Source organism: Ciona robusta, chromosome 9 (assembly GCF_009617815.1).
Source record: "Ciona robusta chromosome 9, ASM961781v2".
NCBI lineage: Eukaryota > Metazoa > Chordata > Ascidiacea > Phlebobranchia > Cionidae > Ciona > Ciona robusta.
The window spans coordinates 175,290-193,645 of NC_143243.1; the positions used below are offsets into that span (position 1 = coordinate 175,290).

General features: G+C 38.0%; 2 protein-coding genes across 4 annotated transcripts; one reads left to right on the forward strand and one right to left on the reverse strand.

The window, feature by feature from the left end:
• The first annotated feature begins 318 nt into the window (after positions 1-318).
• LOC149730501 (low-density lipoprotein receptor-related protein 1-like) lies at positions 319-11,971 on the forward strand. 2 transcript variants are annotated; one of them, XM_089883869.1, is made up of 22 exons: positions 319-879; positions 1,274-1,348; positions 1,573-1,598; positions 1,653-1,721; positions 1,818-2,000; positions 2,803-3,005; positions 3,693-3,830; positions 4,264-4,408; positions 4,633-4,783; positions 4,966-5,138; positions 5,329-5,506; positions 5,951-6,113; positions 6,283-6,425; positions 6,883-6,974; positions 7,122-7,314; positions 7,385-7,525; positions 8,401-8,546; positions 8,789-8,900; positions 9,109-9,233; positions 10,107-10,365; positions 10,794-10,911; positions 11,165-11,971. In XM_089883869.1, the coding sequence occupies exons 2-22, from the start codon at positions 1,285-1,287 to the stop codon at positions 11,250-11,252; spliced, it is 2,910 nt and encodes a 969-aa protein (XP_089739995.1). In that variant the 5' UTR covers positions 319-879; positions 1,274-1,284; the 3' UTR covers positions 11,253-11,971. The 2 variants fall into 2 exon arrangements, with proteins under 2 accessions (XP_089739995.1, XP_089739996.1); XM_089883870.1 differs by lacking the exons at positions 1,573-1,598; positions 1,653-1,721 and having other exon boundaries at positions 320-1,348.
• Positions 11,972-18,285, reverse strand: LOC149730502 (uncharacterized). Of its 2 annotated transcripts, none has more exons than XM_089883878.1 (16): positions 18,205-18,285; positions 17,586-17,851; positions 17,288-17,407; positions 17,056-17,164; positions 16,792-16,871; positions 16,480-16,603; positions 16,074-16,208; positions 15,496-15,636; positions 15,217-15,383; positions 14,758-14,883; positions 14,365-14,520; positions 14,023-14,157; positions 13,754-13,873; positions 12,747-12,869; positions 12,483-12,558; positions 11,972-12,275 (listed from the first exon to the last, which is right to left on the reverse strand). In XM_089883878.1, the coding sequence occupies exons 1-16, from the start codon at positions 18,220-18,222 to the stop codon at positions 12,099-12,101; spliced, it is 2,073 nt and encodes a 690-aa protein (XP_089740004.1). In that variant the 5' UTR covers positions 18,223-18,285; the 3' UTR covers positions 11,972-12,098. The 2 variants fall into 2 exon arrangements, with proteins under 2 accessions (XP_089740004.1, XP_089740005.1); XM_089883879.1 differs by having other exon boundaries at positions 18,197-18,226.
• Positions 18,286-18,356: the final 71 nt, after the last annotated feature.

Here is an 18,356-nt window from a genome sequence, read left to right on the forward strand (position 1 = left end):
TTTTTAATTTCATAGAAATGACATCAAAAGTTTTTGTTTACGGGGAGCGTTAAAATTTTGGATAACAATGCAATTTATTCCAATTCATTTGCAAAGTTACATACTTAAGCGGGCACGAGGTGTATAAAACAAAATACCTGTGTTATATTCACTGTCGACGATAAATAACTTTATATTCATTAATTTATTTTTATCGCTCTACTTAATTTAAATTTCGAATATTCACTACAAACATGCGCCAATTATTATTGGGGAAATCCCCTAATGACAGAAGAGTTTCCGTTAATGCAAACGAACGTCTGGGGAGTTTGTTGTTGTGAGCACAAGGTTCGTTGGTTGGGTGGTATAGTTTGTGTGGAGCAGAATATTGGAATTGAGATTTTATTTACTTGAGACTCAAGTTTAGCAGCCTTTCCTATTCACTGGTTTACCTCAAGCAGTTTTTACCCATAACCTGTTTTACCGATTATCATTTTGTATTTAATTCCATTTTCTTTGTTGTTAAAATAATTAATTTGATCTTCGCTATCGTATTAGAAAATATAAAAACAACATATTTCACGTAGCGGTAAAAGGGGCGTTTATTTTATATATTTTTAAATTATTTCCTATAATATTAATGATGTTCCAATCGGAACATAACATAATTTGTTTTTTGTTTTTTTTAATACGATAGCGAAATTAAATTAAACAACGAAAAGAAGGAATTAGCAGCAAAACAACTTTCGGTATCTGAAGTGAATTAGATTGTCAAGTTTATTTAATTAAAGTTTCAAACAAAATCAAAATATTCGTTTGCATTATAAAAGATACTCGGACAAGTTGGTTTGTGACGTAGTTGAACGTAACAAAGAAGCGAACAACGTGTTTTATTATTACGTAAATATTTAGGTTTAGTTCAATTGATAAATTAAATATCAATTGTTTTAAAATATTTTGCATTGTTCCGCATCGTCGCGTAAATGACACTTCCGTGTTAAATTTAGCATTAATACGTCACGATCGTTCTTTTTTACATCACATGAACTTTGTTACAAAGGCAATCATGACGCAATAATGACCTTTATCGTCGAACAAGGGGCAATAAATATCTTTATTGTTTCTAATAATCACGATAACTAAATTTGAATACACGACTGTGACGTCACAATGATCTTTATGAATAAATAAACCAACATCGTGTCTTTGGTCACGAGCCAATTATGACTTCGCGCGAAAAATAAACATTCTCGCTATCTTTGTTTGTGACGTCATAATAATTATTTTATTATAGAATTATTTGCAATGACCATTGTTAGGATCTGGATCGCCGTTTCCCTGGTTGCCCTGGCAACAAGTCAAAATACAGGTAATTGTGACGTCATATTGAATCGATTCTAATATTTTTAACAAACAATTTGTGATTATCATTCGTGACGACTATTCAACATCAACTACAACTCACTGTGAGTTTATTGTATGTTGGGTTTAGCAGCCACGCATTTATTTGACATTTTTACTCAAGTAGTTTTTACCCTAAGCGTGTTTTAACGACTTTGGGTTTTGCCGCTGATTCAATTGATTTATCCTCAGGTTTCTCACCAGCAGTGCCAACACCGGTAAGTTACAAAAAAATAAAATAAACAAACAAAAGTTAATAAAATATAAACCAGAACGTCGATGGTGATTGGTTGGTTTGGACAGCGGGCAGGTACACCCCCTTCACGCCCCTTTTAACCGAGGTAAACGCAACAAACGTTTTAAAACATCAAACAATAGAATAAGACGGAGCACTTAATCCCTATTATTCTAATTTTATGACGTCATAATACCCACAGAGCGTCATCAACAATGCGAGTCTCGATTCCACCTTCTTCAGTGACGTCACGGAAGTGAGGAGCAACGTCATACACCGCGGAGGCATCGGAACGCAATATTGGTCGATAGCTACAAACCATAGAAGGGGTCTTTACTATTACCTTGATCTTTTGTCGAACAACATTGGGGTTTATGACGTCACAGTAAGTTGTTTATCAGGTTATAAGCAATGCCCGTTTGCGAGTAATGGTGAATTTTTATTGGTTACTTAATTATAAGAAGTTTGTGTAGTCACCATGTATTGAAGATAAAACTTTGTGAGTGCTTCTTATTATTTTATATTTTGACATGACTCGCAATTTTGCAAATTAACTTTTCAAATTTCAATTCAGCAAAAACGAATAATTTTCAAAATTAAATTTAAATTACGCACGTGAGATAATCATGCGTCGTGTGCGTGATCGCTTAGGTCATGCATGAAATGACGTAATTTATTTACTCTATGACATGACAGGCGTAGTAAAGGGGTGTGTCACATTCGCGTGACATGGCATTTTCATTGCTGCGTCATATTTGAACAATTCAAGGGAATTCGTATTATGACGCACAAGGATATTGGGCCAATCACAAGCGTGCGACACGACACACCCACAAATCCGACAAACCACGATCCAGATGAAAAACAATAACAAATATGAATGAATAATAACCATTCATAAAATACGTCACTATACTATCGTGGCCGCATGGATGACGTGAGCTTAGACAAACCATGAGCGACCACTGGGTTTGAATACTTGTGGTAAGGTATCTTGCCCAAGGAAACATACGCACACAATGACATGTATTGAATATTCCGCCTTGAATCCACCTCTGGTCTAAAGGGGTGCTGATGCACAAAGTTACATACGTGGTAACTCGTAATCGGGCACAAAGAAACAGAACATCTGTGTTATAACGACTGTCGTTGCATTGCGTGGATAAATAAGTTACATTCATCAACAGAACGGAACAAGTTCGAGACACATGGAAGGCATTTCCTGGTCAGCTGACGGGGTGGCCGTTGATTGGTTGACAGGGAACACCTACGTCATCAATACTCACTTGGGGGTGCTGGTGGTAGCGAATGAGGGGTTTACCCATGTTCGAAACCTTCATACGGCGTTAGTGGGCGTTTCGGGGAAGATTGTAGTGGACCCGATACGCAGGTAGGCGTGTGGGGGGTGTGGGGGTGTGGGGGCGTGTGGGGCGTGTGGGGGCGTGTGGGGGTGTGGGGGGGTGTGGGGTGTGTGTGCAAATGCATGAGGTGGTATACAGTAGATTGCGGTAGAATATGTTTACATTTTCTATTATCCTTTTATTTGGTAGTAAACAAAGAATATTTACAAAATTATAAAACCTATCCCAACGACTCTTAAATAGCGTTGTTAGTTTTATTCGTCACAATTGGTTTCAATCCGCGTCATAATAAACCGTGCATGGACGATTGTCACGTCATAGGAAACTCATTGTTGAAATATCCGGGAATTAAACTCACGATTCTGCGAAACAGAGTCACAGAAATACTGAGAAATGTTTATACTTAACTCTTTAAGACCAAATTATGACTTTTTAATATAGAAAATAATCCACTCTGTTTTTAAGTTTGGGCGGTTGGTTTTTATCACAAAACAATATTTCCATACCAGCTGTGTTATTTTGGACACAAAATGGCGACCACGGCGCTTCTATGCTGCATATAATCTATCGCAAGCTTAGTGCTGGTATGCTGTCAAACCCTGGTGAAGTCTTGCTAAATGGCAGATTTTGGAAATTAAAATTAACGTTTTTATACCAGATGAGCCAAACTAGATTAAGAAGTAACAGCACAATGTTTAATCTTAACCCCAACCCAGGCATTTGTACTGGACTTTCCAAGGAGGCGGTTTCGTCAAGATTTATAAATCTAACCTACTCGGGGAATCCCCCAGCGAACTACACCATTTCAACAATTCATCCATTCATGACGTCACAATCGACTTTGTGGAGAACAGGTATAGAGTCTTATATGTTTTTCTCAAAGGTTTTGGAATTACTCCAACCAATCACTAATGGGTTGTTTAAATTCTCAGCCATACATAAACAATCACCCACAAAGTTACATACGTGGTAACTTATAACCGGGCACGGGGTGTATGGAACAGAACACCCGTGTTATATAACAACTGTCGTTACATCGCCATGCGAGGATAAATAAGTTACATACGTGGTAACTTGTAAGCGAGCACGAGGTGTATGAAACAAAACACCCATGTTATATAACAACTGTCGTTGCCCCGCCATGCGAGGATAAACAAGTTACATACGTGGTAACTTGTAAGCGAGCACGGGGTGTATGAAACAGAACACCGTGTTATAACGACTGTCGTTGCCCCGCCATGCGAGGATAAATAAGTTACATTCATTCATAGAAACAATAAATCTCAGGTTATATTTTATTGAGCGGCACCATCCCTCCAACTTTGAATTGGGAACAACTTTGGTTCGGTACTTCAACCTTAATTATTATCAAGACGTCACTACTGTGTTGACAACACACAATGGTTTATACGGGAGCGTCGTTTCGTACCGGGTGAGTTCGGGTTCCATGGTCACCAACTACCGATGCCTCCCACACTTTGTGCCCATAGCGTGCTTTTTACGACTATCGTTTTGCTGCTAATTCGTTTTTATATAAAATGATCCTCGCTACAATTTTGAAAAGGCAAAAATGTTCGTTACTGTTGGCGGCGGTTCATGTTCTCTCGTACACGATAATCGTTATTCAATCAATCAATAACCACCCCTACCTACCAGGATATACTGATATTACACGATCGCATCCATCGTTCGTTACGTATCTTCAACAAGACGTCATTAGCGGTGACGTCACGAAGGTTCGGTGGGCTAACGTCACCACGTGGGTTGGTTCTATCTTCGGTTTACAACCAACCTGATAATGTTCACAGTAAGTATGATGACGTCACATGTGACGACACCACTTATGACGTGTATTATTATGACGTCAATTGTGGTGACGTTAGATGGGATAAAAAAGTTCTGCAGCTCTTTTTTCATCACATAAGTGTTGTTACTTATGATGACGTTACTCATGACATCATCATGACGTCACCCCGTATTGTAATGCAGAACCGTGCCGAGGAAACCCATGCTCCGATATCTGCATTCCGATAAACAACAATATATACCATTGTTTATGCGACAATGGAAGAGTCGCGTTGAGCAACACGGAGTGTGGTTATGACGTCATAGACGACAATTTTATTATCACGCTTGATGGATCACAGCGTAAAATATATCAAGTGAGTCATTATGACGTATAAAGTCCATTGTGACGTATACATAAAATTCATTGTGACGTATAAAGTTCATTGTGACGTATATAAAGTTCATTGTGACGTATAAAGTTCATTGTGACGTACATAAAGTTCATTGTGACGTATAAAGTTCATTGTGACGTATATAAAGTTCATTGTGACGTATGCACAACAGGCGCCAATCGACGACGGAGCCCGGTTTAGGGAGATTCCTGCCCCAACCCCAGGTACCCCTACAGCAGTGGGGTTCGACAGATACACACGAAAGTTATATTGGGCAGATATTCAAACCAACTCAATATTTCGAATGAATATGGATGGAAGCGGCAAGGAAAGGGTCGTGAAAGCTAAAAGTAATGTGGGGCGTTTGTATCTTCGAATATGATATACAGTAAGGTGGGGGAAGATGGGACACCTTTAGCACAAAATAATAAAATATCCTGATCGTGTTTTAAACATTTAACACCGGTCCATTGGAGTCGTAAGGATACGGTTTTATATTTCTTTGAATGTTTTTTTTTGTTTATTACTTAATGGGACGAGTAAATACAGTCAAAAAGTGTCCCATCTTCCCCCACACTACTATATCTTCGAATATGATATACGAAGATCAAAATAATTAAAACAACGAAGAGAATTAGCAACAAAACGACAGTCGTTAAAACACGCTATGAGTAAAACTACTTGCGTCTAACATACGCGTGGCTGCTAAGGACATCATTCAAGTATTTAGATCCAAATTATGGAATTGTACGTCATATTGAACCCACATTTACGTCATAATGCTTATTCTACAGCGTATTCTATTGAGATTGATGACGTATCAAAGACGCTTTATTACGTCGACGAAACACTTGACGCGATAGTTGTGACGTCATTGGAGAAAAACGCGCGAAAACACACATTGGCCGTGAATGATATTCATGACGTACACAAGATGACAATGAGCTTATCAAGAAGGTAGGATTTCAATATTTAATCGTCTAATGGCACAGTGGAAAACAATCAACTACAAAGTTACATGCGTGGCTGTAAGCGGGCACGAGGTGTATGGAACAGAACACCCGTGTTATAATCACTGTCGTTGCCCCGTCAAAATAAGTTACAGTAATGATTAAATTACCTCCAGGAAGATATATTGGTCAGATAAAGGTCAACACAGGAGGGGGGTTAGGGTGGGGAGGATTGAACATATGGATCTCGCTGGAGGCGGTAGAGAAGTGTTGGTGGATAATATTAACTCCCCGCATTCGTTGGCTATCAGTGAGCCAGGTGAGGGTTGGGGGGTTGTGGGGGTTGTGGGGGTTGTGTTGGTTGTGGGGGTGTGGGGGTTGTGGGGGTGTGGGGGATGTGGGGGTTGGGGGTTGTGGGTTGTGGGTTTACTATAATTACTCTGGAGTGTCGCGCAATATTACGCGCAGTTCTGCGGGGTAAGATGGGATACCGTTATAACATAAACCTACAGTCCCTGAACGTGTTTTAAACAATCAACAATGCTACTTTAAAGTTGTGAGAATACGTTTATAAAATTCTATAAATATTCTTTGTCTGCTACCAAACGGAACAATAGAAGTAATAATAAAAACTTACGCCGTCTTACCCCACTCGTATCATAATGTTTCTGTCCGAAAACGCGCGCACCAAATATGGGGAATACCCTGGTGGGGAAAACCCGACTTTTACTTGACTTGTTTTATCATAAATACTAACAATGACATCACAATTCCAGACAACACATTGTTTTGGACGAGTCACGTCACAATAGGATGGAAGAATCTTAACAATGGAAACCAAGGACAATACAAACTTCCTAATTCAGTTGTGAGTTAATAATGGATGTTGTTTATAACAAACTAACAATGGTTATGTCATAATGGTTTGGCAAAGGACGCGGGTTCAAGGCTCGATGCTGCAACTGTTGCAATTTCCATGCATGGATAAACAAGTTACATTTATCTTTCTCCACAGAACAGTATCATAGACGTCTCGTGTTACAGCCAACACATGTTTATTGCGAGACTTAACGAACCTTCTTTGAAAACAATCCTCATTAGTGATGTCATAAACAACGTAACGCACGACAATCTCAATGTTTTTGGGAAATCTTTGTTTTACAAAGTTACCGCGTTGATGTTGTTCATCAACAAAAGTTTGAACACAGGTTCGAATGGTGTACGCCGGTGATGAATATCCAGCCTACTATGATTGTAACAATGCCATTGTTTCAACAGATCCGACCGATTGTTCTGTCAATAATGGGGGCTGTCCCCACATTTGTCTCCCGGGGACTTCCCGTCCCCATTGTGTTTGTGCAGATCATTATGACATCATACCCGCCAACAATACATGTGTGATGCGTCACAATGCTACAGGTAACATAGGTTTGTAACAAACAATCAAACAAATGGTTAGAATCCTCCAGTCTAAGGGTTACCGGTTCAAGGCTCAGCGATGTTACCATTGTGGGTGAACGGTTTGTGCAAATTGTCAACCATACACAAAATAATCACCCACAAAGTTACATACGTGGTAACTTGTAAGCGGGCACGAGGTGTATGAAACAGAACACCCGTGTTATAAGTTAACGACTGTTGTTGCCCCGCCATGCAAGGATAAATAAGTTACATATGTGGTAACTCGTAAGCGGGCACGAGGTGTATGAAACAAAACACCCGTGTTATAACGACTGTGGTTGCCCCGTCATGCGAGGATAAATAAGTTATATACGTGGTAACTTGTAAGCGAGCACGAGGTGTATGAAACAGAACACCCGTGTTATAACGACTGTCGTTGTCCCGCCATGCGAGGGTAAATAAGTTACATACGTGGTAACTTGTAAGCGGGCACGAGGTGTATGAAACAGAACACCCGTGTTATAACGACTGTTGTTGCCCCGCCATGCCAGGATAAATAAGTTACATACGTGGTAACTCGTAAGCGGGCACGAGGTGTATGAAACAGAACACCCGTGTTATAACGACTGTCGTTGCACCGCCATGCAAGGATAAATAAGTTACATACGTGGTAACTAGTTAGCGGGCACGAGGTGTATGAAACAGAACACCCGTGTTATAACGACTGTCGTTGCCCCGCCATGCGAGGGTAAATAAATTACATACGTGGTAACTTGTAAGCGGGCATAAGGTGTATGAAACAGAACACCCGTGTTATAACGACTGTGGTTGCCCCGTCATGCGAGGATAAATAACATCAACCCAACCAACATCCAACCCTGACATAACACTAGGTGACATCACGCCCCCCGATTTTGGCTCCTCATGCCCAAGTGAATATTTCCTTGTATATTTGGATGAATGTTCGAACACGGGTTCGTTCAACATATCAACCCCGCAAGCTAACGATGATTCGGGGTCAGTGGTCGTTAGGGCTGGGGTGAGTTACTGTGATGATGTAATAGTCAAGCTGCTAAACTGACGCAACACGTTTTTTCCATACCCTGTTTTATCGACTGTGGTTTTACTCCTAACTTCGTTTCCTTTTTTTGTTTTATTGATTTGATCTTGCTATCGATTTCGAAAAGATAAATAAAAATTATGATTTTTTACCAAAACATTTCACCTCCCACGGCCAACGCACCAAACACAAGTGTTCCTCATCCCATGTTTACTCCACAGCAAACACACCCTCCACCGTACAGACTCACACTGGGATTCCACAGGTTCAGCTACAAAGCACAAGATTTATCCGGCAACACTGCTTACTGTCAATTCTACGTCACTGTTCTAGGTAAATTAGTTTATCTTCGCAGTTCCTATGTTGTATTGTTGATACTATAACGTGTTTAACTCAATAAAGCTTTAATTCACCTCAAGTAAAATCATGGTTTTAACTCAAACATCCTACAAACAATATATAGTCCCCAGCAAATATATTTAATTCCCATCAACCATGTTCAAACACCTGTGTTTAACAATTGCAACTTTTATATTACAAGAGCAACGATGTTATCGTCCTCCCCACATCCCTACCCATGGCAGCCCTTCGCCTCCCTCGTGTGGTTCGCAATATGGGTCCGTGATCAATGTTACGTGTGCTGGGAGTAATCACACTACATTCCAGGTAATATTGGTCAACACTGTAACTTTATATTGGTCAACACTGTAACTTTATATTGGTCAACACTGTAACTTTATATTGGTCAACACTGTAACTTTATATTGGTCAACACTGTAACTTTATATTGGTCAACACTGTAACTTTATATTGGTCAACACTGTGACTTTATATCGGTCAACACTGTAACTGTATATTGGTCAACACTGTAACTGTATATTGGTCAACACTGTAACTTTATATTGGTCAACACTGTAACTTTATATTGGTCAACACTGTAACTTTATATTGGTCAACACTGTAACTTTATATTGGTCAACACTGTAACTTTATATTGGTCAACACTGTAACTTTATATCGGTCAACACTGTAACTTTATATTGGTCAACACTGTAACTTTATATTGGTCAACACTGTAACTTTATATTGGTCAACACTGTCACTTTATATTGGTCAACACTGTCACTTTATATTGGTCAACACTGTAACTTTATATTGGTCAACACTGTAACTTTATATTGGTCAACACTGTAACTTTACATTGGTCAACACTGTCACTTTATATTGGTCAACACTGTAACTTTATATTGGTCAACACTGTAACTTTATATTGGTCAACACTGTAACTTTATATTGGTCAACACTGTAACTTTATATTGGTCAACACTGTGACTTTATATTGGTCAACACTGTAACTTTATATTGGTCAACACTGTAACTTTATATTGGTGAACACTGTAACTTTATATTGGTCAACACTGTAACTTTATATTGGTCAACACTGTAACTGTATATTGGTCAACACTGTAACTTTATATTGGTCAACACTGTAACTTTATATTGGTCAACACTGTAACTTTATATTGGTCAACACTGCAGATACGATGTGCTTTCACTGGACGATGGGTGGCAACCGGAGCCGCCGAATGCCCACCATTCATCCCACCACCACCAACAACCACAACCGAACCCACACCACGATTACAAACAACAACCACAACAACCACAACAACACCTACAAACGCACAAACAACAAATATTGCAACAACTTCCCAAACGACCCCCCCACCCATTGCTGGTACAAATAATGGCGGGCCAACCCCCACTACCATACGACTTACAAACCAACCTACACAAGGTAATTTATTTTAACGAAAACTGTTTTTTTTTTAATATTTCCCCAAGGTAATTTTGTTGTTAATTTTCATATTACAAAATGTTGGTATTATAAAATTTCGGCTTTTGCAACAAGAGGTATTTATTTTAATGCTAAAAACAAACAAATTCTATAAGTTGACACTTTTCTTCCAATCTGTAATTCTTCTTAACTTATTTAAATTAACTACAACTTACTGAGTTAATCGAATGTTTTAGCAGCCCCCCCTTTATTTGAAACCTTTTTTTAAGTAGTTTTTACCCGTAGCGAGTTTTAACGACTGTAGTTTTGCTGCTTATTCCTTTTATTTTGATTAAATTAAAACGAAAATCGAAATAAAGCAATTTTACATAAAACCTAAAATAGAAATAACATTTATATATATATAAGATTTCTATATCACCTCATAGATTCCGCTAACCAAGCAAGGGGAATCCCCGGACCTGAGAAACTCCAAGATGGTTTCATTGTCTTGATTGTTCTTGTGATTGTTGTTGTCATAATAGTGGCATTGTTGCTTGTCAGAAGGTAACTATGACATCACTAAGCTTTGTTTGATTTTGACGTTTGCCCAGCATGTTTTAAGAATTGTTGTTTTCTTTTTAATTCCATTCTCTTTGTTGTTTTAATTCAATTTCTCTATAATATTTAAAGATACGTTTCCTGTCGATGAAACATTATATTATTTCTATACCAGATAAAACATTATATTATTTCTATACCAGATAAAACATTATATTATTTCTATACCAGATAAAACATTATATTATTTCTATACCAGATATATGAAAGTGTCATGGCCGTTACGCGAAGCCAAGTTTCGGTCGAGCGACGAATCTGTTATGTTGGCTAACGAGGATATGCTATGATTATGACATCATAAATGAACTTATACTATTTCTATGACATCATGATCAACATTTCTTTCACAGTTGAAACAATGTATATATTTATTCCATCAGTTACAACACCACTTCACTACCAGTGTGAACAACATATACCTGCATTCACAGTATTGTATAAATGTTGTTGACAATGTAAATCTCCCCACCTTATAATGCACCTTATTCATGCAACATCAACCTCAATGCAAAATGTAACTATAAATATATTCTTATATTATTTCTATGAGATCATAAAAATAATATATATTTATAATAATATACTATTTCTATGTTATCATAAATAATTTTACATTTTTTTTATGACACCCAGCTGAAGTTGAACAGGCTTAATAAACTGTGTCATAACGAAAGTCCAAATTTGATGAGTCATTTTATTTATCACAACTCCTGGTTATAATAAATTTGCTACATTTTTTCTTTCTTTTTTAAACATTTTTGTAAAATCTTTTGGTATTTTTTGCAAATTTGTTTTGTAATTATTTTTATTGTGATTGTTTCTTGTTTCTCAAATAATTTTGTAAATCAAAAAGAACGAAAAATACATTGAACCTTATAATTGCAGTAGAACGGTGACGGAAAAACAATTTTAATTAAACAATAAATTCCCGCAGTTTTATGATTTCCCAAAATAATATTCGTATCACAATTCCTTAAAACGAAATAAAAGAAACAACGAACCACGATTTATAATCTCATGATCTCTTTTTATTGGAAAACTTTGCATAAAACAACAACACATATAATATTAGAAATAGCTCTTACAGTAAAAACGTTTATTTCATCGCCACAACATTCAACCTCAGCCCAAAGTTACAACTCCTCCTTTGCGTTTTCACGTTTCATCTTCTTCCTTTTGTCGGAAACCATCTTCACAAACTTGTTGATCTCACTCACCCCCTCAACGAGGCGTATGTACGTCGACTGGACAGAGACGGGGTTTTGACGTTCACGGGGAACCACTGCCATTTCATTGGGGGGGACCATGAACTGGGAGATAATTATAATAATTAAAAACTATAATGTTAAATTATTATTTAACTTTTTGAATTCAATAGTGAAGGTAATTTAAAATCAAACAGCGAAGAGGGAATTAGTTACTGTGGGGGATGTACAATGATAAACCAATAGTTGAATTTCTATACACCAAGTATGACGCAACAGAAACATCAACAACCCAATTATTACAAAACAAACCTTCTTGGCATAAATGTTTTCAGTTCCGTAAATTATATGTTCAAGATTTTCCCGACTTAGGAGTCTGTCATTCTCTCTGTGATGTAATAATGGTGATGATGATGTCATAAAATGATGATGATGTAACAACAGCAAAGTTGATGTCATATAAAATTATAACAACATACATCATAAGAGTATATTTTACATAGTTTCTGATAACAATGTCACCTCAGAGTTCAGACGCTTACCCCATGTAGAATAGAAATAACAAACCAAACTTACGTGTCCAAAACACCGAACACAAAGTTAAAATTAAATTTTTTATCAAACTGGTTTGTTTCCAACATTCTTTGCTTGAAATCTTGTAAAGTAATTTCCCCGGTTTCCGGGAAATCTTCTAACAAACTGCAATTAACGTTTATTTGATTAATTAGAATCAAAACTCTTAGTCGTTTTGGGCTTCATTTATTTTATATTTAAGGGGTGATGTAACGGTTAAACTAATAAATTAGCTTTAAATTATCCTTCGCTAATCAATATAAAACATTTCCTCCCTTATCAATATCAAACCATATATGTTACCACCATTATGACATCACAGTCACCACCATTATGACATCACAGTCACCACCATTATGACATCACAGTCACCACCATTATGACATCACAGTCACCACCATTATAACAACACGGTCACCACCATTATGACATCACAGTCACCACCATTATGACAACACGGTCACCACCATTATGACATCACAGTCACCACCATTATGACATCATAGTCACCACCATTATGACATCATAGTCACCACCATTATGACATCACAGTCACCACCATTATGACATCACAGTCACCACCATTATGACATCACAGTCACCACCATTATGACATCACAGTCACCACCATTATGACATCACAGTCACCACCATTATGACATCACGGTCACCACCATTATGACAACACGGTCACCACCATTATGACATCACAGTCACCACCATTATGACATCACAGTCACCACCATTATGACATCACAGTCACCACCATTATGACATCACAGTCACCACCATTATGACATCACAGTCACCACCATTATGACATCACGGTCACCACCATTATGACAACACGGTCACCACCATTATGACATCACAGTCACCACCATTATGACATTACAGTCACCACCATTATGACATCACAGTCACCACCATTATGACATCACAGTCACCACCATTATGACATCACAGTCACCACCATTATGACATCATAGTCACCACCATTATGACATCACCTGATCAAAACTTCAACAGCCATGTGTGTTTCTTCCATCGTTTTTTCTTCCTCATTCCCTCCGTGTTTGCAAATCGCAGCAGCAGGGAAATCCCCAGAACCGATATACCGATAAGCAGTGCTGAGAATATATTTAGAAATAACTAACTTCCATAAGGTTTGGGTTTATTACCCCAACACCCAGGATACTACCATCTACCCACTGAGGCAGTTTATAGACACTCAATAGTAGCAAGGGTTAATACTCATTAACCCATTATTTCAACTTACTAATAAAATCTTCTTAAAGCTCGTTGTGATAATCCCACGATCTCACTTAAATGAAGCAAACCATCCATGTTTGTATCGACGAATGAAAACGCTTCATCCACCCCCTCGTATATTGTTTCCATGTTACTTTTGAATCTGGAACGTGAGTGGTCGGTTTGAATTGGTGCTAATTATCTTAATATTTAAAAAACAGTCATCCACAAAGTTACATACGTGGTAACTTGTAAGCGAGCACGAAGTGTATGAAACAGAACACCCGTGTTATAACGTCTATCATTGCCCCGCCACGATTAGACAAATAATTGAACAACTACTTCCCAGCTTTACATAACCAAAACTTACACGTGGAAAGGAAGAACTTTCCCGTTATTTCCATGTTGTTCCACCATGAACCTTAAGCAAGCATCGGCAGCTCGGGAATCGAACCAATAATCATTGTTACGAGGGTTGAAGGCGGCTGATGCGTTCGTCTTCTCAGCGTTTATGTTTAATTCTGATCTAACAAACACAGTTGTGGTGTTATTATATGGTTTTGTGGAGTTAATCAACTTTAACCATCCTTAGTGTTAGATGGGACAAGAGTGAGTGTTGTATAAAGACCAGCTTGGTACTTGTAACACTCACTCTTGTCTCATCTAACACTGAGGATGGTTAAAGTTGATTAACCGAAACTGCACCATCCTCATTTTTAGATAAAACAACAACATTGATAATTAAACACAAACGTTAACTAACTTTGTTGGTCCGTGGGGATTATCCATTAGTCTGCAATAAGCTTTCCAGGAATTCATCGGAATTTTATAAAACTCCGTCTTATCCAAGAACGAATCATTATTGGTGTCCGATTTTTCGAAAAATGCTCTAAGTATAAACGAGGATTAGATATCTTAAGATGGAACAATAATAGAAATTGCTTCAATTAGTCGACACCGGTGTTTCATCTGCCACCCAATGAGACACCATCACGACATGTTTGTGCAATAAAGTTAATGTTTTTACTAGAAGATCTATTTGAACATTCATCATGGTACGTAAACCATCCGGCATATGAGACATTGCATTCCATACTTACACCAGCATAACAACAACAATGAGCCAGTAACAACCCTACCTATGATATAGGTCAGATCCGTCCCATTATCTCACAGAATATACAAAATATTCTTAATGTATTTTTACTAATCCAACACTTACTTGACGTCATCAACTTTTTCCATCACCCCCTGGCCGCTTGCCACAAAGCCAGCGTAGAAGAATCCATTCAAAGCCAACTTATCCACCTTTAGTAGTTCGTACAGGTTTCGGAACACGGTGATTGTATCTTCGGGGTTTCCGTACCCCATGTCCACCGTCTCCTGGCCCTGGGGTAACATGGGGGTTGGGTTGGGGTTGCCACTCTCATGCAGTGTGTATAAGCAGACATGACTTTTGAATACTTTGTGATAATTTAAGAATTCCAGGATAAACACCAACCTTCTCGTACACCCAGTAAACATAAACATCATCAAGACTGAGGTAACTATCCAGGTCAACATCCGAACAATCCGAATCATCGAAGGTGTCTCGGGGGAAAGACAGGAAAGTGGACGAGATTGATCGATTGTACGAGCGGACCTAGTGGGGTTGGTGTGGTTATGTGGGATTAGTTATTATGTATAGGTGAGGTCCAACATTGTATACGCACATTCTATTCTATATGGGTGAGGTTCTACAGACGTACATTGAGACATGCCAGCATTGGGGGTTTAAAGAGATGAAACTCATGTATTGTTGACAATTTAGACAACCTATTACTGACCACTAGGTTGGAGAGATTGCTGTTTAGTGTCTTGCCCAAACTACATTTTACACACGATGGCTTTGTGTTGCAGTAACAGGCTTACATCCCCAGTATTAAAAGTTTCCAATATATTTGTGGAAGATTCTACGGCACAGAAGTTAATAGGAGGCATCTTAACCAAAAATGTGGGGCTGTGATTGATGTTAAGCATGTTTGGGAGATACGAAACACACGGCAGCAACAATTGATAAACACATTTACTTTAAACCACCTGGTGAGTATATTGGGACGGGAGGTAAAGACAATCACCAGCGTATAAAGTTGCGTACTCCCATGGTACTTGTGATAGTTCGGGATGTTCGAATAAATCAACATTGTCCACGTTTAGATGAGAGAAGCCGGAACCCTGGGGTGGATTGGTGGAACCATTAGTGGGTGGATGGGGGGTTAGTGGGTGGATGGGGGGTTGTGGGATTAGTGGGGATAATGGTGGGTTGGCAAAAATAAAAGAGAAAAATATCGTTCAAATTAAATATTGTTTTATTCATCTTTCTGATCACAATAGCAAAGTTTTATCTTAATCAGTTGGTAAAATATACGTTGGTAAAAATTGTGCCCATACTCTGCAAACCATAAACACACATATATATATTTAGATATGGATAACAACAACTTACAGCGTTGCTTCGTTGCAAAACCATATCAATCTTCGCTCGTTGATCTGCGTTGATTAGAATCCAATCTTTCCTACCTGTGACCAAACAATGGAAGATATTGTCGGCATCGTGATGTAACATTGACCTGGTGTGATGTCATAACTGTTACTTGTGATGTCATAGTTGTCTTTATACTTTATCATTCAGTTTAAACAAATGAAGTTTTTGAATGGAATGTAAAAACCAGTTAGCGGTTGTTTTATATTATGTTTGTATAGACATAATATATATGTGTGTATAATACATGTACTAATATATACGTTATGTGAATACCTTGTTCCTTTTGTTCCAATCCATAAATTAAGCTCTTGTAGATTATATCGGAAGGTGCTACACATGAGCGGTTTTGGTACCTAGGGTAACCATGGTTACATATGATGTCATAATAATAAGTTGTAAACAATGGCTAAAAAATATGTAACGCATAAAAAGAAATTTAGCCAATCAAGTTATATAAGTTATGACATCATCATACTAAGTTATGACATCATAATACTAAGTTATGACATCATCATACTAAGTTATGACATCACAAACCTTAATATCTTTCCTCATATCCTCCGGCATCATAGAAACAGTATACCACTGGTGTTCCGTATAGTTTCGCAAGAATGCATCGATTCTCATTCGTTTCGGCTCCGTTCTCCTGGGGTACAATATTGCTGATTAAAAAGTCAGCATGATGTAATATGACATCATCATGATATATTATGACATCATCATGATATTTTATGACATCATCATGATATATTATGACATCACAACTTACCGATCCTCATATTTTTTCTCCACGAGAACCTCTTGATCGCCGTAATTTTTGGATAAATAATCGTCGCTCCATTTGTTTAAAGCTGGTGATCCGTTCAAAGCTCCTCGTAGAACCGCTGGTCTGTGGGGGTTGAGGTTAAACGCATATTTGGGGCGTATGTGTATAAGACACTTGACAACAATTACTCCAACCCAGTGGTCCCCAATGGATTGTCTAAATTATCAGCCATACAATGAAACAGCTCGCATTCATTTCTACAACTCGCACCAAAATCATAAAATATAAACCAACCCCCCACCTGTACAACCGGACGTGCTTCTCCCATAATTCTCTCGGGGTCGGTATTTCAAAATACTCGGCCACTTGGCCAGTAGGTGGCCGTTGTAACCCTAGTTGAAGGTCGTGACCCACTGGTCGAAGGTCATCATAGGTCTCCACCGGGGGGAGCAACTGAGGGAACTTGATGGAGAACGAGGGGTCCGAACGAACGAGCGACAGAAACTCCTCTGTTTGCCCGCGGACAAAATGGAGAAGCAACAAACAAAATAAATTCCGAAACATTTTCTGTGGAAAATTAAACAAAAGCAAATTTTAAACACAAACTAATGTTTTTAATATAAATTTTTACATTATGCCTGATAGCAACATAATATCCTTTTTAATAATCTTTCAAAAGTGCTTTTCTCAATCTTCCTTATTTGTTAAATACTCGGCTACTTTTGCATTAAAAAGCTAATTATACAAAAAGTTACTTTCACTATATCTGTATTACAGAAGTGTAAACACTACATTAAAATTTTGTCTAAAATTACATTTTGCATATTAGCAGGAGTTACAAACTATTCCTTTTGACACAAACTTGTAACAACAAAACTAAACATCATGCCGACTCTAACACATTAAACCGACCGCCGCACAATGCATGACGATTTCATCTCTTCAGGAAACAATCAACTTCCTCCAAGACCAGATGTTCAAACTATTAATCCACGAATCAGCCCCCTCTTAACTGGAACATTGATGATGTCATAAATAATGACATCATCATTATAAACAGTGACATCACAGA